The sequence below is a fragment of the Geotrypetes seraphini genome, chromosome 1, assembly GCF_902459505.1.
Source record: "Geotrypetes seraphini chromosome 1, aGeoSer1.1, whole genome shotgun sequence".
Lineage (NCBI taxonomy): Eukaryota > Metazoa > Chordata > Amphibia > Gymnophiona > Dermophiidae > Geotrypetes > Geotrypetes seraphini.
Window position 1 is genome coordinate 89,450,706 of NC_047084.1, and position 24,371 is coordinate 89,475,076.

A 24,371-nucleotide genomic window follows, 5' to 3' on the forward strand; every position below is an offset into this window, starting at 1 on the left:
GTGGCCCACGGTGACTGTGCTGCATCTAAGCGCCTGACCATGCAGCCCCAGTAGCGCTCCAAGCGCCTGAACACGCTGCCCCACAAGTTCCTGATCGCGCCACAGGTGTCTGAAAGTGAGGAAGGATCTATGCTTTTACCAAGACTAAGTATCTTATTAAAAAATTTGGCCCGCAACTTAGCCTGTGTTTTAGATTTCGGCCCCTTATGTGATAGAGCAGGGGTGTCAAACTCAGATCTCAAGTGCCTATCCTAGGATTTCCTGAATTCAGACACAGTCTCTGTCTCTACCACCTCTTCCATGAGTCTGTTCCAGGCATTTTATCACCCTTTCTGTAAAAAAAAAGTATTTCCTCAGATTACTCCTGAGCCCATCACCTCTTAACTTTATCCTATGCCATCTTATTCCACAGCTTCCTTTCAGTTGAAAGGCTTGACTCATGCGCATTTGCACCATGTAGGTATTTAAACATCTCTATCATATCTCCCCTCTCCCGTCTTTCCTCCAAAGTATATACAGTATATTGAGATCTGTGTTCTATGAGGAAATACTTCCTTGTTTTGCTTGTGTTTACCTCTTGCATAGTCATATTGCATAAAGGTTTATTTTTTAAGTCAGTTTATTAAAAAGTTCAAAACATGAGAGCCAAAGACCCAGTGGCATAGCAAGGGTAGGAGGTGTCTGGAGCGGTGGCAACCCCCTCCCCCCAATCCTTCTCCACCCTCCATGTCACTCTCACGCCTTCCTTCCCCCCCCTTCCCAACCTCGTTAAATATTCGCCCGTTTGAGCATCTTCTCTGGCCTGCTGCTCCCATCAGCGTTGGCTTTCCCTCCGACATCACTTCCTGGCCTCACAACCTGGAAGTGATTTCAGAGAGGAGCTAGGCCAGCGCGATCAGCAGCAGGCTTCGAGAAATTGCTCATGTGGATGAAGATTAAAGAGGTATGGGGTGGGGGGAAGAGAGGGCACAAGCGCGGTGTGGGGAGGCGGAGAGGTGATGGCGCCCCCCTTCCAAGACGGTGCCCGGGGTGGTCCGCCCCCCCCCTTACCATACCACCGCCAAGACCATCACTGAACAAAGACGCGGATACCCTGTCAACCCGCACAATTCTGTTTCTACCTCCATTCCCTTCAAGCTGGCTCTACCATCTCCCCCCCCCCCTCCCAGAACATAAAAACTGTCCTACTGTCCATCTACCTCAATATTATGTTTCTAACAGTGGCAGGTCTAGATCACAATACCTGGCTAAGATTACATGTTACTTAACCCCCTAGAAAAAAGAAGTGGCTTTTCCCAGGCCTACTTTAACAGCTTATGGAATCTGCCTCCAGGAACTTGTCCAAACCTTTAATTAATTTTTTTATTTAATTAATTTTATTTATTTATTTAATTTATTTTAATTTAATTAATTTTAATTAATTTTCTATACCGTTCTCCCAGGAGAGCTCAGAACGGTTTACATGAAAATCTTTTTATTTTAGATAATGCAAATAGAATCAATTATTATTGTACTGTAACTTTAAACTCTTTCCACAGTATCTTTTTTATCCTCACATTCCTTTATCCTTATCTACATACAAGTATTCTTTCCCTCTGGCTCCTCTCTCCCCCCTGCTCTTCCCCCCCCCCCCATTTCATATTTAATCATGCAGCACTTCTAGTGGGCCTGTTTTCTTATGATATACCAAGCTTTCTGAACTACCTTACTTTCTTACCCTCACCAGAGGCTTCAGCCAATCCCCTCTCTTTTTGTTGCTGGAATTGAAAAAGCATTGTCTCAAATCCCCAATACTGTTTAAATACCAAACTGAGTTCTAGAGGCAAGCAGCTATATATAGTCTTCCCATACCCAGGTGAACACTTTCCCCCCTCAATCCTCCCCCATTTTAGACAAAGTTATGGGAATAAGACGATGCAAACATATGCAGCTTATTCCTCTACATCTGTATTAATGAGTGTTCCATCTCTATCCAATATAGCAGAATACACTTATTCTATCAGACATCCTTTCCTCACCAACAGTCTACACTCTTTCCCTCGGTAAAATACCCCTAGGATCTAAATTTACCCATTGCCCCCACCAACATTCCATACATTTCTCTAGCTCTCATCAAAATTCCAAGATCCTAGCATGTGAAGCAATGAGCCTTCCCCTGGGAACAGCTGCCCAGAGAAAGCGGTGGAGACAATGACGTACCTGAATTCAAGAAAGTAAGGACAAACACATGTGATCTCTTAGGGAGAGGAGATGACAGTGGATGAAGTGGATGGGCAGACTGGATGGACCGTTTAGCCTTCATCTGCCATCATATTTCTTTCTCCATTTCCCACAAATTATCTTGACTTCTGGAAGAAACTAAAAGACATACGTCTTCTCTCTGTAGCCAGCCTCCTATCTTTCACCTCTTCCCTTTAACAACCACAAAATATGACTTAAAAATGTAACTGGAAGAACTGGATTTAATTCTTATTGTAAACCGCATAAATTCTGTATGGTATGGTATGGTTTCTATTTTGTGACATTGTGCACTGAGAACACTTCCCATTCTATGGACTTGAGAAAATTAAGATTTAAGAAGGAATCTTTACTGCCATTCCCCATGATCTACATTTGGTGATAATTCTGGAATCCTAGCAATCACTCATTAACAGGTGCTAGAATAGATGGGTTTGTCTGTCTTTTATTCCCCTCTCTCTCTGCTTGGCCGCTTTCTATCTGTCTTTCTGTCTCTCTCTCTCCTCGGCTGTCCACCACCACCCCTTGCTTGCTCCCCCTGTCCAACATTTGCGCTTTCTTTCTGTCTCTCTCTCTCCTTGGCTGCAGTGTCTGTCTGTCTTTCTTTCTTTCTTCTTGGCCACTCTGTCTTTTTTTTCTTTCTTTCTCTCTCTCCTTGGCCATTGTATGTCTGTCTGTCTTTATTTCTTTCTGTCCCTCTCTCTCCTTGGCTGCTTTCTGTCTGTCTGTCTTTCTTTCTGGCTCTCTCTCTCTCTCTCTCTTTTGCCGCTGGCCCCCTGTCTTTCTGTCTGTGTCTCTCCCTGGCCCCCTGTCTGTCTTTTTTTTTCTCTCTCTCCTTGGCCACTGTCTGTCTGTCTTTCTTTCTTTCTGTCTCTCTCCCTGGCCCCTGCCTGCTTGTCTCTCCATGGCTCCCTTCTGTTCCCCCCCCCAGAGCAAACCAAGATTGCTGTTTGGACCCCAGCACACCCCTCCCCCCAAAGCAGCCCCCTTTCCCTCTCCCCCTCAACTTCCCTGTGCAGCAATAGCACATGGTGTAATTCTTATCAGCATGGGAGGACTCATTCAACAACTAAACACCTCTTCTGACAGTCAGATGTCTTGCAGCACCCGCAGGAGACAAACCGCCATTGAAACTGCCACGTGTGCCGTACGTACCACGCATCGCAAAGAGTTGCACGCACTGCGAATGGAACTCGGCCACGGAGGCACAAATCACGGCGGCAGGGATCATGGCCTTGTAAGTGCGCTTGCGCGCTTAGGGTTTTATTATAGAGGATTAGCTCAGGTACCCTGGACTGTTAACTTTTTAAAATTACTGTAAACTGCTAAAATTGCTCTGGAATTTGGGCAATATGTGAAAATTAATAAACTGCTTCCCATTTCATAAGAACCTACCATGACCACATCAGTAGCATTGTTAAATCAACCTTTTTCAGACTTCGTCAAATTCGTTCAGTTTCACAATTTCTTTGTTCAAAATCACTTAACATTCTAATACATTCTTTGGTGATTTCTAAAACTGATTACTGCAATGCCCTATTTAAGGGAATAGCTCAAAATGAAATCAAATGTTTTCAGATTATTCAAAATGCTTCTATTAAACTTATATTCAAAGCAAGGAAGTATGATCACGTGACACATCTCCTTAGGAAAGCGCATTGGCTTCCGGTAGCTCACCGGATAACATATAAATTAAGTTTGCTTACATTCAAATCTTTACTTTATAAAACGCCTGCTTTTATTTTTAAATTATTGATTCCATACACTTCAAATAGAACATTGAGATCGAATGAACAATACTTACTGACAATCCCTTCACTCAAAATTATTAATACAAGACGGCAATTTATTTTTTCTATCACAGCCCCTCAAACATGGAACTCGCTCTCTATTTATTTAAGAGAAGAACGTAACTTGGATAAATTTAAGAGCAAATTAAAAAGCTTTCTTTTTAAGGATGCATTTGATAATTAGTAAGCCTGATTTTAACTTTACTGCATAGCTCTTTAAAGTGTACTGATTTTTCATTGATTTTTCCTTTCCTTTTGTTTTTTCCTTGAATGTCTTACCTACTATCAAATAATTTGTATTCCCTTCCCTATTTTTCCTTGTGTTGAATGGGTCTGTCATGTTAGTCCTTAGTTTTTGTCATTTGCTGTATTGTTCCCTAAATTTTGTAATTTTAGTGATATGTACATCGCTTAGAATTCCGATTAAGCGATTAATCAAATTTTTATTAAACTTTAAACTTGAAGAATAGCCTTACTCAAACAAATGGTCCATCAAGTCCAGTAGCCTGTTCTCACGGTGGCCAATCCAGGTCACTAATACCGGGCAAAAACCCAAAAAGAGTAGTAACATTCCATGCTACCAATTCAGGGCAAGCAGTGGCTTCCCCCATGTCTCTCTCAACAACAGACTATGGACTTTTTCCTCCAGGAAATTGTCCAAACCTTTTCTTAAAATCAGCTCAGTCTGCTTTGCGCAAGCAGATTCCTTTGAGAGCGGATATTCTGTTCTTTTCTCAGGAGGTGCATTTGGGTTTGTCCAGAGGGGGCAATATGCTATTACAAAAGGCCCAAAAGTGTATACTTTTGTTGTGTCGCCAAGCTGAAGTGCCGACCCTTACTATGTGCAGGAATGAACTGTTTACTTTGTTGAAATTTGAATACCTGGATGTTCGGAGGGGAGGTCCTGGGCCTTGGAGGAAATTTAGGAGAATTTGGGCTCCCATTTGGGAGGGATTATCCCCTAGAGCTCGCAGTTCTTTATTGAACTTTTGATACTGGAATGCAAGGGGGGGAGGTGGTTGAGGGGAGGATTCTGCTGGGGGGGGTTGGTTTCTGTGGGTCTTCGTGAAGGACTGACGCGAAAGACCCGGTTGTTTCTGCATTTCTTTTTGTTAGTGGTTGTTGGTTTGTTGTGCCCTGTATTTCTATCTTTGAAAACTTTCATAAAAATGATTTTAAAAAAATCAAAAAATCAGCTATACTATCCACGCTTACCATAACCTCTGGCAATGCATTCCAGAGCTTAACTATTCTCTGTGTGAAAAAATATTTCCTCCTATTGGTTTTAAAAGTATTTCCCTGTAACTTCATCGAGTATCCGCTAGCTTTGTAATTTTTGATGGAGTGAAAAATCGATCCGCTTGTACCTGTCCATAACATGTCTTTCAGACTATCTGATGAAATAAGATCTATCAGCATTTTAAGCAATTTAAGCAATTTTGACACGGAGAGCCTGCTAATTGTGTCTTATCCTAATAGTTTCCATATCCAGTTCCTGAAATCTACCCAACTCTTCCTTCTTTAGATGGTTTTAATAATGCTGGAGTTGACATAAGGAAGGATTTCTTACCTCGATAATCCTCTTTCCTGTAGAACAGCATACAATTCCTTACAGATGGATTAAACACCTCAACTTGCGAGTTGCTTGCAAAAGATATCAATCGTCTTTTTCTTTCTACCCCCTTGTCTCTCTAGGCAGCATCCCCTCTCCTCAGTCTGTACCAAAGCAAGCAATAACAAGGAGAGAGTGTGTGGTGTAGTGGTTAGAGCTACAGCTTTGGCACCCTGAGGTTGTGGGTTCAAATCCCACACTGCTCCTTGTGACTCTGGGCAGGCCACTTAATCCCCATTGCCCCAGGTACATTAGTTAGAGTGGGAGCCCGCCAGGACATTTAGGGAAAAATATTCGAGTACCTGAATAATTTGTAATCCGTACAGAACTGCAGGATATGCGGAATATAAACAATTAAAAAAAAAAAAAAGAGGGGGGAGGGCTTGGGGAACTCCCTGATCCAGATAGTTGCACAGATCAAACTTAAAAGATAATAAACAACCACCCAACAGGGCAACAAAGAATGGTGACAAAATAAAACAAACAACCACCTACCCGTGTACAACTGGCTCTTAGCCAGGCAAAATGTGCCAATATCAATTTTGATACTAATATGCTGCCTCTTCAGAGGCTCTTCCTTGGCTGCCACAAACCAAGCCACTGGATACTCTTCCAAGAATAGAAGCCTCCGCAGGCATAACAGACATCTGACATGGTGGGGCATGAGAAATCAAAGAGGATTATCGAGGTAAGAACCTAATCCTTCCTTCCTGTGCAAACGGTATGCGATGCCTTACTGATGGAATGTACCAAAGCAGTCCCTTGAGTCTAGGGCGGGACAGATAAGCCTGCGACCAGCACAGAGGATCCTGAAGGTCCCATCCATTTGTGTCGCCGTGTCAACTCTAAAATTTTGTAAAGGTATGAAGGGTGAACCATGTGGCTTCCCAGAAAGATGCCACCCATTTGGTAGAGTGAGCTTTCATGGCAATGGCGGCTGCTTTCCAAAGCCAATGTATTCAAAGGAAATAGCCATGCAGATCCATCGGGAAATAGAAGCTTTAGAGGCTGGTCTGTCCCGATGGCTAGCACTAATCAAGACAAATAGGTAATCTCACCTGACATCCAGTAACTTCAATAATTTGTCCTGTTTCTTCCCACCCATGGGCTGAAAAGTGGGAAGCTGCACTTCCTGGTCGACATAAAATGCTTTAACTACCTTGGCAGAAAAGAAGGCACGGTTCATAAAAACACCCCTGCTTCCATGAATCTGAGAAGAGACTCTCTGCAAGATAATGATTGCAGTTCCAATACCCTCTTCACCAAAGTGATCATGACTAAGAAAAAAAACTGTCTTCACAAATAGATCCATGATAAGAACATAAGAATAACCTTACTGGATCAGACCAATGGTCCATCTAGCCCAGTATCCCGCCTTCACGGAGAACAATCCAAGTCACAAATACCTGGCAAAAACCCAAATAGTAGCAGCATTCCATGCCACCAATCCAGGGCAAGCAGTGGCTTCTCCCATATCTGTCTCAACAGCAGTTTATGGACTTTTCCGTTAGGAACTTAGCCAAACCTTTTTTTTTTTAAACCAGCTATATAAACCACTCTTAGCACATCCTCTGGCAATGCATTCCAGTGCAAAAATATTCCGAGTGAAAAATTATTTCCTCCTATTGGTTTTAAAAGTATTACTCTGTAACTTCATTGAGTGTCCCCTAGTCTTTGAAAATCTTTCTTGATGCAGTAAAACAAAAACACGATTCACTTGTACCCGTTCTACACCACTCAGGATTTTGTAGACTTCAATCATATCTCCCCTCAGCCGTCTCTTTTCCAAGCTGAAGAACCCTAACGTCTTTAGTGTTTCTTCATACAAGAGTTCCATTCCCTTTATCATCTTGGTCGCCCTTCTTTGAACCTTTTCTATAACTTTTTTTGAGATAAGGAGACCAGAACTGAACATAATACTCACGTTGAGGTTGCACCATTGAGCAATACAGAAGCATTATAACATTCTTAGTCTTGTTTACCATCCCTTTCAAATTAATTCCTAGCATTTTGTTTGCTTTATTGGCTGCTGCCGCACATTGGGCAGAAGGTTTCAGCGTATTGCCCACAATGACACCCAGATCTTTGAGCGCTGACCTTAATAGGATTTATTTAAGCAGTTCTCTTACAGTAGCTGAAAATGAGAAGAATCACCGCCTCAATCTTGAAATGTCTCAACAACACTGATCTTTAGGCTGCCAGTCAGACACAATGTCCAACCACACTTCCACCCCCGCGGACCGACGAGTGGATGAACAATGAAGGGGGGAAGATAAAATGCAGCCAGCACCCTGCAAGACACCATTGAGCCTCCTACAGATGCCAGTCTGCTCTCAAACCCCTGCAAAGTAGTGAGAATGAAAAGCGGGGACGCCCCCAAACTCTAAAAAGACTTGTGCAGGCTGGCTAACAAATGCCACCAGGGTCCGGGCTGTCAGATGCTGATCGGAATTTGCTCGATACATGTAGAGCTGGAATCAAGGTGAAAACTCAAGAGTACTGAAAAACATTGAATAAAGTTCAAACACACAATAAAATAAGAAAAAAGAAACACTCCTGGCTCGCATGCAAAAGGGAAAACTACAGGTGGCATTAGAACTTCCCAGGGAAATAGGAGAGACACAGAAAAAATTAAGCATGGATTCCTTCTACATATGGCTTGTGGCTATGGGGAGATAACCCACTTGTCTAGAATGACACATCTATTGCACTCAAATAAAGATTTAGGAAATGGAGCAGGAAGAGAGCTATTACACTCCCTTTCTCCAAATATAAAACATCAAATTATGCCTGTGCAAAAGGAGAAAAAATTAAAAAGTACAGAGGAAGTAGGGAGGGAGGGAAGACAACAAGTCTCTTGAGTGTTTAATATACAGGGCTGTGTACAAATAGCACTATAGAAATGATTAAGTAGTAGTAAATCAAGGAGGAGCATGGAAATTTGTCCACGTTAAACTGCCCTGATCTTGACATTTACAGTAGATACAGGCTGGTCATCACTACCGTATTTTGGTTTTCCTTTGCTGGGCGAGAGGAAATTTGTTACGAGTTGAGTTCAGCACCCTAAATTGTTTTCCAAAAGTTGGCTTCTATGGGGGAGGATGAATTTTAAGAAAATGCTGAAAACTCAATTATTTGCCAATGCCTTTTTATGTTACTTTCAAAATCCTATATGGTATCCTCCCTCCCTTTATCCCTCTTTCTTGGAATTCCTCAAACTCTAATACCACCAGATCCTCCCACAAATTAAAACTATCCTTCCCCTCGCTAAAAGGCATTTCCCATACAGGAAAGCTAGGGACCTCCCTCCACTTCAAAATCACTGAGCTCTGGAACAACCTTACCTCCCCTCTTCGGAACTTGAGCTCTCTCCAAGTTTTCCGCAAACATCTGAAAACCTGGCTTTTCTCAAAAAATGTAAGTCTCCCTCCAACTTAGGAATCAAGGAAACTCTTATATCTTGGCATCCCAAGTCCTCTAAATTTTCTTCACACTTCTACCTCTAACCCTCTGTTGTAGTTCCTTCCTATTTCTCCTACTGTAAACCGCGTCGAGCTCTACAAACGTGGAGATGATGCGGTATACAAACCTAAGGATTAGATTAGATTAGATAATTGCTTTTTAGAATTTTTTTGACAGCAATGTAAGATTTACAGCTTGCCTGTATTTCTGAATTGACTGAATTTGCGCTCTATCTTTGTTTATGACAGGGGCGATTAATGATGTTATTTAGACATGTCTATGTTATATGTGATAATCATAGGGAAACAAGATTTTATGTATGCGGTATACAAATTTTTTAATAAATAAATTAATTAATGTTCAGGGGCTAACAGGGGGTTTCCATCTGACGACACTGTAGGAGCACCGATGGAAGGCAAGCCCTACATAAACCAGAAATTAGAGACTGTACCGAAACTGGATTTTCTTTAATATAGAGAATGACACGAGGACAAATTTTTTTCCCATCCCACGAGTTCTTTTGTTGTCCCTGCCCCATTCCTGCAAGCTCTGTCCTCATCTGCACAAGCCTCAAACATTTTAAAATCATAAGTGTTCAAGGCTTGTGCGGTTAAGGCAGAGCTTACAGGAATGGGGCAGGAAAAGGGACAAAACTCGAAAGGATGTGTCAAGGACAAATTTGTCCCCTTGTCATTCTCTACATTCATATACTGGAGCACTGAGCTACAGCATGACAGAATTAATAATAATAATAATAACAGCTAATATACCGCAATACCGTGAAGTTCTATGCGGTTTACAAAGATTAAGCAAAGGTACAAATTGATTGACTTTAAGAGGGGAGGAAGAAAGAGGGTTAATAGGACAGGAAATCCATTTTTGAGGAGAGAGTGATCAATAGAACAAGTTAATCGCTATAGAGGGGAGAGAGAAGAGAGGATCAGTTGTCTAGATACTTTAGGAACAGGTGTGTTTTCAGACGTTTCCTAAATTCCTCATAAGTAGTGGGCGAAAGCAATTGTTCTAGGTCTTTACCCCATGATGCTGCTTGGTGCGAGAGAAGATGTTCATGGTGTTTTTTTCAGTTTACAACCTCTCACTGGGGGGGAAATGAATTTGGAATGTGAGCTTCTCTTGTGTCTGTTGGCTGAGAAGACGAAAAGGTCAGTTATGTATTTAGGGGCAAGTCCGTGTAGTGCTTTGAAGCAGAAGCAGGCAAATTTAAACTTTACGCGCATCTCCATTGGCAGCCAATACAGCTGCCGGTAGTAGGGTGTCACGCGGTCAAACTTCCTCAGCCCAAAGATCAGTTTGACCGCTGCATTTTGCATCAATTGTAAACGCTGCATGTTCTTTTGGGAAATTGCTAAATAGGCGATGTTACAGTAGTCAAGAAGACTCAGTACGAGGGATTGGACTAGGGTTCTGAATGCCGCTGTATCGAAATAAGCTTTAATGGATCTGAGTTTCCAGAGAGTGAAAAATCCCTTTCTGATCAAGGAGTCCACCTGGTCTCTCATGGTTAGGCACTGATCCAAAGTTACACCTAGTATCTTTATGGTAGGTTGGATAGAGTAATTAAGATTAGTGATACATAGTGGTGATTTGGTGTCAAGCGGATGTGGCGAAGCAACGAAGAAAGTTGTCTTTTCTGAATTAAGTTTGAGCCGAAAGGTATTAAGAATTGGTATTAAGGCCAGAATGTGAAAGATATAGAAGCACTGTTTCGTGTGGGCCCAAAATAAGATCTAGGACAGTGTTTCCCCAAGTTGGTCTTGGAGTACCCCCTTGTAAGTCAGGTTTTCAGGCTATCTACAATGAATATGCACAAAAGAGACATGCATATAATGGAAGAAGTGTATGCAAATCAACTTCATGAATATTCATTGTAGATAGCCTGAAAACCTGACTGGCAAGGGGATACTCCAGGACCAATTTGGTAAACACTGATCTAGGGCAGTGCCCTTTCGATTTAAAAAAAGAAATAAAAATTATAGTCTACCAAATTTAATAAATCCCCAATTTCACCAATTAGAAGAGAAAATAAAAGTTCAGACAACTGATATTAAGAACTTAAAATCTGAAGTAACTGAATCTAAAAAGGTAATTGGAAATATCAAACAGGAAATAAAAAAAGTTCAAACAGGTTCAAAAAACACTGATTAAAGACAATCTTAGGAGAAAGCTTGAACCTTTAGAGAATTTTTATCGCAGCAATAATCTAAGATTGGTGAACTTCCCTAGGGTTACTACTATAACCCCTAGGGCAGGGGTGGGCAACTCCGGTCCTCGAGGGCCGGAATCCAGTCGGGTTTTCAGGATTTCACCAATGAATATGCCATGAGATCTATTTGCATGCACTGCTTTCAATGCATATTCATTGAGGAAATCCTGAAAACCCGACTGGATTCCGGCCCTCGAGGACCGGAGTCGCCCATCCCTGCCCTAGGGAGATGTTGAACTACATGTTAGAAATTCTGGAGATTTCGGAGGAGGTGATACCTCCATTTACACAAGTTTACTATCTCCCTAATAATCTGCAGAAACAGCAGCAAGAAATTGTTCAGGAATTTTTGAATGTCTCTACATTATTGGAGCTTTCTGACAAGGAAATGGCGATGCCTGAAACTTTGCAATTACCGTATTTTCGCGGATATAACGCGCACCCGTGTAAAACGCGCACACGGGTATAGCGCGCAGAAACCACACTTGTATGTACGGAAACTTTTGTATACAGCGCTCATGGGTATACCGCGCATGCTGCCCGACTCTCCTCTAGCCACCCCGACTCTCCTTTCGCTCTCCCCGACTCTCCTCTGGTTGCCCCGACTCACCGTTCACCCGCCCTGACTTTCGGTGCACTGCCCCGCCTCTCCGTGCGCTGTCCCGACTCTCCGTTCACCTGCCCTGACTTTCCGTGCACTGCCCCGCCTCTCCGTGCGCTGTCTCGACTCTCCGTTCACCTGCCCTGACTTTCCGTGCACTGCCCCGCCTGTCCCCCTTGAAGGTCTGCCTGTCCCCCTTGAAGTCCTGTCCCCCCTTGAAGGTCTGTCCCCATCCTGAAAGCCTGATGCCCCCCCTCGACGTCCGATTCTTCTCCCCCCTCGGCAGGACCACTCGCACCCCCACCCCGAAGGACCGCCGACTCCCCGACAATATCGGGCCAGGAGGGAGCCCAAATCCTCCTGGCCACGGCGACCCCCTAACCCCACCCCGCACTACATTACGGGCAGGAGGGATCCCAGGCCCTCCTGCCCTCGACGCAAATCCCCCTCCCCCCCAACGACCGCCCCCCCCCAAGAACCTCCGACCGCCCCCCCAGCCGACCCGCGATCCCCCTGGCGACCCCCACGACCCCCCTTCCCCGTACCTTTGGTAGTTGGCCGGACAGACGGGAGCCAAACCCACCTGTCCGGCAGGCAGCCAACGAAGGAATGAGGCCGGATTGGCCCATCCATCCTAAAGCTCCGCCTACTGGTGGGGCCTAAGGCGCGTGGGCCAATCAGAATAGGCCCTGGAGCCTTAGGTCCCACCTGGGGGCGTGGCCTGAGGCACATGGTCGGGTTGGGCCCATGTGCCTCAGGCCGCGCCCCCAGGTGGGACCTAAGGCTCCAGGGCCTATTCTGATTGGCCCACGCGCCTTAGGCCCCATCAGTAGGCGGAGCTTTAGGATGGATGGGCCAATCCGGCCTCATTCCTTCGTTGGCTGCCTGCCGGACAGGCGGGTTTGGCTCCCGTCTGTCCGGCCAACTACCAAAGGTATGGGGAAGGGGGGTGGGGGGGTCGTGGGGGTCGCTAGGGGGATCGCGGGTCGGCTGGGGGGGCGGTCGGAGGTTCTTGGGGGGGGCGGTCGTTGGGGGGAGGGGGGTTTGCGTCGAGGGCAGGAGGGCCTAGGATCCCTCCTGCCCATAATGTACTGCGAGGTGGGGGTCGCCGTGGCCAGGAGGGTTTGGGCTCCCTCCTGGCCCGATATTGTCGGGGAGTCGGCGGTCCTTCGGGGTGGGGGTGCGAGCGTCCTTCCGGATGATGAATCGGGCGTCGGGCGGGGTGTGAAATATGTTAAAAAAAAATTGTATACCGCGCTCAGGCATATAACGCACGAAGGGTATGCGCGGTACGTAAAAACGCGTATAACGCGCGCGTTATATCCGCGAAAATACGGTAATGGTGGCTTTGGCACCGGATTAAAACTGGCTATTGAGACTTTTCTTTAAAAGCAAGCAGAAGCAATTCTTAAGTATCAGAATACAAATGTATCCAGACTTGGTCAGAGATACACAGAGACGTCGTAGAGAATTTTTACTGTTAAAACCTGGAGTGTCAGCCTTAGGGGTGACGTTTTACTTGCGCCATCCATGCAAATGTATTGTGTATTATCCTTCACAAAAATACATTTTCGTTGAACCTTTCCAGCTGACAGCGTTCCTGTCTTTATCACAACTGGAAAAGGAAAAGGATAAGAGCCAAGCCCTAGATAAAAGGAGAAAATGATGGGACATTCCTGAGTACAGTTAAATTAGTCTTGTTATTCTTGTCATATATATTACCTATTAAAATTTTGCTTTTTGTTACAAGACCAACAGGTGGCAGGTGTTTTACGTGGAAGCTTAGCAAATTTAGCAGGAGTCCAGTAAGCATTATGCAAAATGAAATACACTTTCCCCTCCCCATTCGCGGTTTCCCTACTCGCGATGTCACATAATCGCAATTTTTTTTGTGGGGGGAGGAGGGAAAAAAAAACCCCATATTTTTGTTTTCCCCCTGGCATCCTGGCCTTATCTGGTGGTCTAGCTGGTTTTTGGGGCAGGAGCGATCTTCCTACGCTCATGCCCCGTGCAGATAGCCATTAGGAAATGGTTGTGGGGAGTTCCTGTAGTCTCTCGAGAGACTACGGGAACTCCCCACAGCCATTTCTTAATGGCTTTCTGCACGGGGCAGGAGCGTAGGAAGATCGCTCCTGCCCCAAAAATCAGCTAGACCACCAGGTAAGGCCGGGATGCCAGGGGAAGGCAGAAGCAAGGCAGGGGTGGGTCAGAGCTGGATATTCGCGGGTTTTTCACCATTCGCAGTCCGGCTCTGCCCCTATCCCCCGCGAATAACGAGGGAGAAGTGTAAGAGGATTATAACAAGGCTGCAGACAAAGAAGAATGAATTGATTTGGACCAAAAAACTTCCCATTGTAATGGGGTCAACTGTAAATCTACTGTTTTCCCTTCCCACAGTCGCGACTACAAACTGTAAATGTTTGTAGTCGCGACTGTGGGAAGGGAAAGGGGGTAGAGAAAACAATAATGCTGCTGCACAGGGAACTGGTGTGGGGGGAGGGAAATGGAAGGGGGAGGGAATGCTGTTTTGGACAGACAGAGGGAGGAAGGGAGACAGAAAGACACAGGTGCAGGTGCACAGGGAACAGACACAGGTGCAGGAAGATATACAGAAAGACAAACAGACAAAGGGGGCCAGGGACAGAGACAGACAGAAAGAAAGACAGCAGGAGTCACGTCAGGAGGGGTGAGGGAACTTTTCCAATGGGTGCAACTGGGCGGCTGTCGGGAACCTCTGATCAGGGGCAGAGCAAGGTAACTGTATCATAGGGATAAGAAGGAGGAGGGGGGGGGAGAAAAAGGAAGGGAAGCCTACTGCTGGACAGGGGGAGAAGGAAAGAGGTGCTGATGGACAGGGGGGTGGGTGAATAAAAAGGAACAGAGGCCTAATTCCATTTGCAGTTAACCTCAAGTTGGGTCGTATTAGCTTGGAAAATTTTGTATACTTTAGATGCTGTTTTTGTAGATTGCAAAAGAAGAGCACAAATGGAAGTGATATGCGGACATTTATGGTTGTTCATAGCAGAAGATTGAGTAATATCCCCAAATTGAGCTAATAGAAACCAGATTGATTCTTGTTTCGGATCTAGATTATATTTTTTTCTAATAATCCAAAATGGGATTAAAGTACCATTTACATAGAGTTGCGAAAGAGATTATAAATTTTCAGTACACTTCCAGTCCAGGATCCATGTCCCCCCCTCTCTTCCCCCACTTCCAATCCAGGATCCATGTCCCATACCTCTCATCCCCCTCCCTCACTTCCAGTCCAGGATCCATGTCCCCCCCTCCTCTCCTCCCCTCCCCCACTTCCAGTCCAGGATCCATGTCCCCCTTCCCTCCCCTCCCCCACTTACTGTCCAGGATCCATGTCCCCCCTCCCTCTCCTCCCCCTCCCAGTCCAGGATCCATGTCCCCTCTCCCTCTCCTCCCCCTCCCAGTCCAGGATCCATGTCTCCCCTCTCCTCCCCCACTTCCAGTCCAGGATCCATGTCTCCCCTCTCCTCTCCTCTCCCTCCCCCACTTCCAGTCCAGGATCCATGTCCCCCCCCTCTTCTCCTCTCCCCCACTTCCAATCCAGGATCCATGTCCCCCCTCTCCACCACCTCCCAGTTCAGGATCCATGTCCCCTCCTAACCCCCCTCCCACTTCCAGTCCAGGATCCATGTCCCCTCCTCTCCTACACCCCCCCCCCCAATACTTCCAGTCCAGGATCCATGTCCCCGCCTCTCCTACACCCCTCCCCCCTTACTTCCAGTTCAGAATCCATGTCTGACTTTAGTCTGCCTTACAGTTCTCTTCTGAAGCAGAAAACTCAAACTTTTCTATTCTGGCTCTCTGAACCAGATGTCTATTAGGTATTCTCCACTCAAAAAATTGTTTGCTACATCTTGATTCATGGATCACACATGAAGTCCCAGTGGTAACCTACTGTCTGCCAGTCTTCACTTTCCTTTCAAGGTATATACTGTATATGGTTGTTAAGGTTATCCCCATGAGAAATAGCATAGTTTCACACTAAGTTTCCAGCATTGGAGGACTGAATCTGTTCCTTACTCCTTGTTAAGGAAGAAAAATTACAGTGCCGTTTATCTGAAAGGAATGATTGGATGACCATAAACAATCTACAGCTAAATGCATGAAAAAACAGAGCTCCTCTGGGTTCACAATGAAAACTGCACATACCCTCGATCCCGCTCATCATGGGGAAATAATACGTTTACAGCCAAAGATAGTGACCGCAGCCTGGTAGTACTACTGGACTCAAATCTATCACTCACGGACGACGTCTCCCAAACAGTGTCAACCTTCATTTACTACCTCCACCAGCTGAGGAGCATCCGTACCTACTTCTCTGAACCTGAATTTGCCCAGTTGTTGTATGCTTTCGTGCTGTCTCGCATGATCTACTGCAATGCTTTACTAGTAAGCCTATCTGCTAAAAACCTCTCTCACCTCCAATGCATCCAAAATGCTGCAATCTGCCTATTAAAAAGCTCGAGTATCCGCAACCACGTCACCCTAGTGCTAGCATCAGTTCATTGGCTGCCTATAATGAAGTGCTGCATCTTCAAAGCACTAATCCTGGCATTCAAAACTTTCAAGAAATTGGGTCCAGGCTATATGATTTCCAAGTTACAAATCTATAACCCAGCTGACCACTACCAGTATGTCGGGGCCAGCGGCGCAAAAGCGCGCTGCTGTGTGGGCAAGTGCCACTTCCTGAATGGCTTCCGTCAATTCCGCAAGAACTGACGGCAGCCATTCAGGAAGTGGTGTGTGCTCACACAGCAGAGCGCTTGTGTGCTGCTGGCTCCGACATACTGGTAATCAGCAGGCTGTCCAGGGAAGCACCAGCGACCACCACGATTAGGAAGTGTCACGAGCCCAGGCATTAACACGCTTGTGGGCTGCTGGCCCTGACATAATCAGCAGGCAGCCATCCACCAACTACCACAATTTAAAGGTACCGCTGGGGGAGGGGGGATATTCGCTTCATAAGATGCACTCTTATTTCATCCAACTTTTTTTTTTTTGGGGGGGGAAGTATGTCTTATGGAGCAAAAAATACAGTACATATTGTCCATATTTGTCCTGACTATACTGTGCATGTACTCCTGTAACCCATTCTGGGCTCTTTTGGGAGGATGGGCTAAAGAAATAAAATATGGCCACTCAATTGGTTCTTTGAGTAAACAAATACTTGCTTGTTTACAAGTTCTGAAAACTTTTAGTTAGAGCAGTGCATCTCAAACTGTGTGCCTCCTGAGATTTCAGGTGCGCCACGGCACACTGGGGAGGAGGAGAGGTGCCAGCACCAGTTGACTGTCTACAGGATGTGCCGCTTGTGGCACCAGAAAAATAGCTTTAAGTGAGTGAATATATAAACTAATAGAGAGATTAAAAGTTTTTTTTTGAGCCGGTGATGATAGTACCACGTAAAGCTCACCGCGATGAAATATATTGAGGCAGTGGAGTGGTGGGGCTGAGGCTCAGTAATCAAAAAGAGTTCAATAGAAGGTGTTTTTCTTGCAGGAAATTATTAGACGCATGTGCGTGATGTCATCACGGCAATATCTGCGCCTCAAGTCGCAGCCACTACCTTTAGTGTGCTGCGGCTCGAGAAAGTTTGCGGGACACTTGAGTTAGAGCTTTCAATAATGCCCGTCCCTCAACAAGCTGAAGCGAAACCTCGTTTCCTGGAGAGACAGAAGCTCCTGGCGAGTAGCTGCTAAGCATCCTCCCCTCCCCAGGCCAGATTGGAAGCATCTGTAGTTGAATGAACCAGCATAAAAAGTCAGGAGTCATACTTGAATGAGAGGGCATCAATACAAAGTGAGTCCAAGCTATTTAGCATTAGAGATACTTTCATCCCTTCCAAGTTTCTTGGTCCTGCTGGGATATCAGAATGCATAGAAAACATAGAAACATAGAAAGATGACGGCAGATAAGGGCTATAGCCCATCAAGTCTGCCCACTCTATTGACCCACCCCTTTAAGTCTACTAACCCCCTTAATTATACTGCCACTCTACTGACCCACCCTAGTGACTCTATTCCTTGACTTGACACTCGTAGGGATCCCACATAGATATCCCATTTATTCTTAAAGCAGCATCCCAGACTTTAAGAATAAATGGGATACCTATGCGGGATCCCTATGAGTGTCAAGTCAAGGAATAGAGAACCAACAAAACCTGCAGTACAGGTGCACAACAAGCAAACAAAACAAAACTGCAGGAAAATGTACAGGGTACAGGAATTTTAATTAGGCAAAAAGTTGTTGAACAAAATATATGAAAATATCCAAATTGCTGGTCCTAATATTAGTGTGAACTGGACCCTACATGGTCTGTGTTTCGAAGAAACACTCCTTCCTCAGGGGTCCCAGTTGTTGGTACGCAGAATATGAAAAAAACAGATTGGATAAAAAACAAAATCTGAAAACAGGCGTGAAAATATCCTGTATGAAGCCTGTTCTTTTCAGATTTTGTTTTTAATCCAATCTGTTTTTTTCATATTCTGCGTACCAACAACTGGGAATCCTGAGGAAGGAGTGTTTGTTCGAAACACAGACCATGTTGGGTCCAGTTAACACGAATATTAGGACCAGCAATTTGGATATTTTCATATATTTTGTTCAACAACTTTTTGCCTAATTAAAATTCCTGTACCCTGTACATTTTCCTGCAGTTTTGTTTTGTTTGCTTTCTTCATACTGGACCATCTTCCTAAGGAACGGTGCTTGACTGCCTTCTTGCAAGTGGTTTAATATCATCACTTTCTGCAATTCTTTTTCCTTGTTAATAAGCCTTATGTTTAGTTACGAGAAGTGTGTGGGTGTTCTTCTGTTCAAAAAATGTGACCTTTTGTATTAAGCTTAAGTTCCATTTTAAAAGAATGAATTATAGAGCTTGATGCTTGGAATCTCTGGTCCATGCACAAGTGACTTTGCTACAGAGGATGTCCAATTTGCAGAGCATCAAGCCAGTTTTGCCCAGCACACACAGGACAGGAGTTAAGACACCACAAATACAATCTGGCAACAGAATTCCAAACAGATAAATTAAACTTTGCTCAAAGTTTCAGTTATGAGTATACAGAGGGGCATTTTTGAAAGGACATCCAGGTCAGAATGTCCCAAACAGACATCCATCTCATATGTATTTTCAAACAGGAAATACATCAAGATTTCCTGTTCAAAAATACATGAGAGACATCCATACGCTGGAAATGACCAGCATGAACATCCTTTTTATACACTGGAATGTCCAAATTATGAGTGGGGGAAAACGAGGGACATGGCCTTGAAAATGGCCAGCAGCAAAACAGTGGAGATGACAAAAAAAACAAAACAAAACAACAACCCCAAACTGTGGAGCCAGAAAAGCCTTCAGGGATTCAAGACAAAGTTAGACAAGTTCCTGCCGAACCAGAACGTACACAGGTAGGGTTAGTCTCAGTTAGGACACTGGTCTTTGTCCAGAGGGCCGCCGCGTGAGCAGACTGCTGGGCACAATGGACCACTGGTCTGACCCAGCAGCGGTAATTCTTATGTTCAAAGAAGCCTTCTTTGAAGGACCTTTATTGAAAACTGCTCAGATGACATTCATTGAAGAGTAAATTTCTGTTCAAAGGGAATTGACACAGATGGTGTTTTGGCTATATTGCCTGTATCAGGTGTCCAAAATAGGTGAACTATCACTATGAGCTAAAGAAACCAAATACAGGCAGGAAGTCCCCGGATTAAGAATGGGTTCCGTTTTTTAAATCATTCTTAAGTTGAATTTCTATGTATGTAACTCTGATCCTAGTATTCTTCCCACCTTCTCCACCTCCTTGAGGCCCCTCTTGCATCTCTTTCCATCCATCATCCCACTATTCCCACTCCACCACCACATCCAACATTACTTCCCCGAGCATCTCTACCACACCCCTCGCCCACCACCATGTTCAATAATTCTCTCTTCCTCCCTATGTCCATCAATTCTCCTCTTTCTTCATCTCCTCATGTGCACCATCTCTCTTTCCCTCTCTCGGACACCAATTCTCCCTTTCTATTCCCTCCCTCACCTTAGCATCTCGTTCCCTCATTCCTTCCATTCTATGACTCATGCTCCCCTCCCTCCTTCCCTTCCTTCTGACTGCGGCAGAAAGGAGGAGGGAGCCGGCCAGAAGGTAAACACCCGCTGGAGGGAGGCAAATACTTGAGGCACAGAATGGAGGGAGGGAGAGAGAGGGGCACATTGGGACTCAGGAGGGAGAGGGGCATGATAAGACGCCAAAGGTAGAACAGGACCCCGTTCGTAAGTACGAGTCTGACGCAAGTCAGATGTTTATAAAACGGGGATTGCCTGTATTATACAAAAGTTAGAAAAACAAACATGGACGTGATATATTTGGACTTCAGCAAAGCTTTTGATAGCGTCCCACACCGCAGGTTATTGAACAAGCTGAAATCGCTGGGATTAGGGGACACACTAACTGCATGGGTTAGGGACTGGCTACACGGTAGACTTCAAAACATCAGACGTGACCAGTGGAGTACCACAGGGCTCGGTCTTGGGCCCGATTCTATTCAACTTATTCATAGGTGATATGACCCAAGGGCTTAGAGGAAAAGTATCTTTGTTTGCCGACGACGCCAAACTATGCAACATAGTAGGCAAAAGCATTTTGCCTGACAGTATGATGCAGGACCTACTACTACTGGAACAGTGGTCATTGACTTGGCAGCTATGCTTTAATGCTAAAAAGTGTAAAGTAATGCACCTGGGTAAGGGAAATCCATGCAGAACTTACACACTAAATGGTGAGACCTTGGCTAGGACCATGGCGGAATGTGATTTAGGGGTGATCATTAGTGATGACATGAAGGCTGCCAATCAAGTGGAAAAGGCTTCCTCCAAGGCAAGGCAAATGATGGGTTGTATCCGTAGGGGTTTTGTCAGCAGGAGACCTGAAGTGATAATGCCACTGTACAGATCCATGGTGAGACCTCATTTGGAGTATTGTGTTCAATTCTGGAGGCCACACTACCGGAAAGATGTGCGGCGAATTGAGTCAGTTCAGCGAATGGCCACCAGGATGGTCTCGGGGCTCAGGGATCTCACGTATGAAGAAAGGCTAAATAAATTGCAGCTGTACTCACTAGAGGAACGAAGAGAGAGGGGGGACATGATTGAGACGTTCAAATATGTCACGGGCCGTATCGAGGTGGAAGATGATATCTTCTGTCCTTCTGTCCTATTCGACCACCAGAGGGCATCCGCTGAAAATCAGGGGAGGGAAATTTCGAGGTGATTCCAGGAAATACTTCTTCACAGAAAGGGTGGTCGATCATTGGAACAGTCTACCTCTACAGGTGATTAAGGCCAGCAGCGTGTCAGATTTTAAGAGAAAATGGGACATTCACGTGGGATCTCTAAGGGAGTAAAGACAGGGGGGTGGGTCATTAGAGTGGGCAGACTTGATGGGCTATAGCCCTTTTCTGCCGTCATATTCTATGCAAAAACTCCATGCAGAGCAGATGGGCAGCCTAGTGTTTAGTTCAGTGGACTGTGAACCATGGGGACCAGGTTCAAATTTCCCCATCTATTTTATAATTGTGACCGCTCCAGGAACAGAAACATACCTGCTATACGTGGGATTTCCAGAGCGTCTTAAAATTCTTCAGTCGCCATTGTTTTTTTTACCTCCATAGCAGGTCTAATTTTTTGACCAGGGCAGGAGTTTGATGCGGGAGTAGAGAATGACACGGGGACCGTTTACCGCAGTAAACTGTGGTCACCGCAGGAATGGAGAATTTTGCAACTGGTTTACCGCAGGAATGGGGACAAGACCTTTCACCGCCCTGTGGGAGTGGTGAAAAGTCTTGCTCCTCTGATAAAAAAATTGTGCCCGTGTCAGACTCAGCATCTCCTCCCCAGCTCCTCTTGTGCCTATTTTATCTTCAGGAGCCAGCCATGCCATGATGAAGACAGAAGGAACCCAAAACCAAAGCCTGAGACCAATGTAATTTGAAGAATAAAAATTACCAGACAAAAGGTAGAAAAAAAAATAATTTATTTTATATTTTGTGATTAGAATATTTCAGATTTGAAATATATATCCTGCTAGAGCTGGTATTAGACATAACTGGGGACCGCAAAGCCCAGGCTGTGCTTCTTTAGCTTCCAGATGGCTTAGGGCTCTCTCTCTGACCAGGGGGCAGTTGCCCTAGTTGCTCTCCCCTAACAGTATTCCTGCCATGTGTGACAGAAGTATTCTGTTAGCTTGATTTTTCTATGTAGCATTCTGTAGTAATTTGGTTTGTTCAGTTTTCACAATAGTGGAAGGGATATTTGTGATAGGGAGGGGAGACAGGGGTTTTGTTGATCCTTGCTCTGTATTATTTGTGTTTATAAAATGACAATTGTACAGCATATTGTCTCTTTTTAATAAAGTAAGTTCAGTATAAAATCATAACTATTCGAGGCTTGTGTGGACGAGATCTGACAGTTTGCGGGACGGGGACGGGGCAGGGATGGGGATTGAGCTCACGGGGATGGGGCAGAGATGGGGACTGAGCATGCAGGGACGGGGATGAGCCCATGAGGACTGGGCGGGAACGGTGATAATTTTTTCCCCTTGTCATTCTCTAGCGGGAATTTATTTTCTCTCGTCTGCTTTAAAAAGATTTTTTCCAGCAATTCTCTTGGTGGGACTCAAGTCCAATGTCTCAGCTCCTGAGGAAGTTTTCAGAACGGAGCTCTGTCGAGCCAAGGCAGGAACCCTCTATGACTCAGATAAGTTTTTCTTTGGTGGATATTATTTGGACACTATTGTTTATTTTGGAAATTTGAAATTTTGACCATATTTTGAACTCTTCAATTGAATTATCAGGGAATAGGTTTTTGATACGTTATTTTTTCTTCTTTCCCCTTTCAATATTCACACTGAACATTTGTTTCACTGGCAGTTTTGATTGTAACTTTTACATTGGACTAGATGATGTACGGGGCAGGACTTATTTAGGTTATTCAACATGGTGTTGGGGCTTAAAAAGTATTTATTAATTATTTAACTTTTTGGACCGTACTGATTTGTCCTATTAATAATTTTTTGGTTATTGCCATGCTTGTTTTGAGAGAGGACTTGAAGTTTTGCCAAATTATTGTTGTGTATGTCTTAAATATTTAAGCCACCAACAAGCTTAAAGGCTATAGAAATGGTATACAATCAGGTACGGTAGGTATGCTTCTGTTTCTGGAGGGCTCAAAATTACAAAATAAAGGGGATTTGAATCCGATTCCCAGTACTTTGCAGTACACACTTGGCTATTCCTCAGACTTGTTTCCTGCTTTGCTAAGAATGCCCATAATACCTGAAGATCTCATACAGCCTGGTTGGAAAGGGATACCTTGGATGCTGGGGAATATCAGCCACTGGGTGATCAAGGAGACATTGTGCTTTAATCCCTCCAGCTGCTCAATCAAGGCACCTCTTTGCACCCTGGTCGTGCCTGACAACAGGTCTAAATAAAGACACCCTTTTTAGACATGGATGTTTTTTCCCCCTTCATAATCGCCACTCCCCACTCCCGTCCCCAAAATACACATTTTTCTGCCTTTGTAAAATCGGTACTTGATTTTTCAAGGACACAGATGTCCATAGGCTTTAAAAAAAATAAGCACCAGAGGCTGAATGATTTAAATCTCAGAATGTGACCTCTAAGGGATTAAACCTTTTAAACCTTATCACTTGTATGTTAATGTTTAAAATTACTACAATTATTACTAAAATACACATGCAAGCATTAACTATTTTTACTGGTAAAAGTAAAACAGAACGAATGCATCTTTAAATGTATTATTCCATGTAGCCTACCACCTCCAGTTAAATCTAAAGATTCTGACTGCAACTGTGTGCGTTTACTTTTATTAGAAGACCTAAATATAGCGCCATTCACCAAGAGACACAGCTCCTGCACAACGAAGAGCTATTTCTTACCTGTTAGTGGGGGTAGTGATGCTGAAAGATAGCAGCTGGTTCCAGAAAGGATCATTTTCAGAAATAGTCTCTGTTCCTGCTAATTTCTTCAGGTACTCGTTTTTAGAAAGTTCAGTAACAGTACTGCTGTTTGCTCCCATTTTCAGATTAGGTTTGTAACTTCTCTTTAAAAGCCTTCATTCCTTCAATGTGAACCTAGAACAAAAGAACAGTTTTGGTAAAAGACAAATTCCAATGCCGCAGAACATGTAGGAAGCAACATATTAGAGAATGACACGGTGACAAAATTCATCACCGTTCCCGTCCCCGCGGATAACCGCGGGAAATAATCCCATGTCATTTTCTAGTGTCTATTTCAACCTCAGTCCTTCTCACCAGCATTCTTCAAAGCAAAGCTTGCGGGTCAGTGGTTGTGCCCAATTATACTCTGACTAGTCTTTAAACCCGTTACATT

At 44.5% G+C, this 24,371-nt stretch overlaps 1 protein-coding gene across 3 annotated transcripts in view; it reads right to left on the bottom strand.

Annotated features, from left to right (window-relative positions):
• Nucleotides 1–24,371, bottom strand: part of DYM (dymeclin) — a 685,706-nt gene that overhangs the window by 653,038 nt on the left and 8,297 nt on the right. For all 3 annotated transcript variants that reach the window (XM_033934792.1, XM_033934784.1, XM_033934800.1), the window contains exon 2: nucleotides 23,918–24,112. In XM_033934792.1, coding sequence (XP_033790683.1) covers nucleotides 23,918–24,057 — 140 coding nt within the window. In that variant the 5' untranslated portion in view covers nucleotides 24,058–24,112. The remainder of the gene's footprint in view (nucleotides 1–23,917; nucleotides 24,113–24,371) is intronic.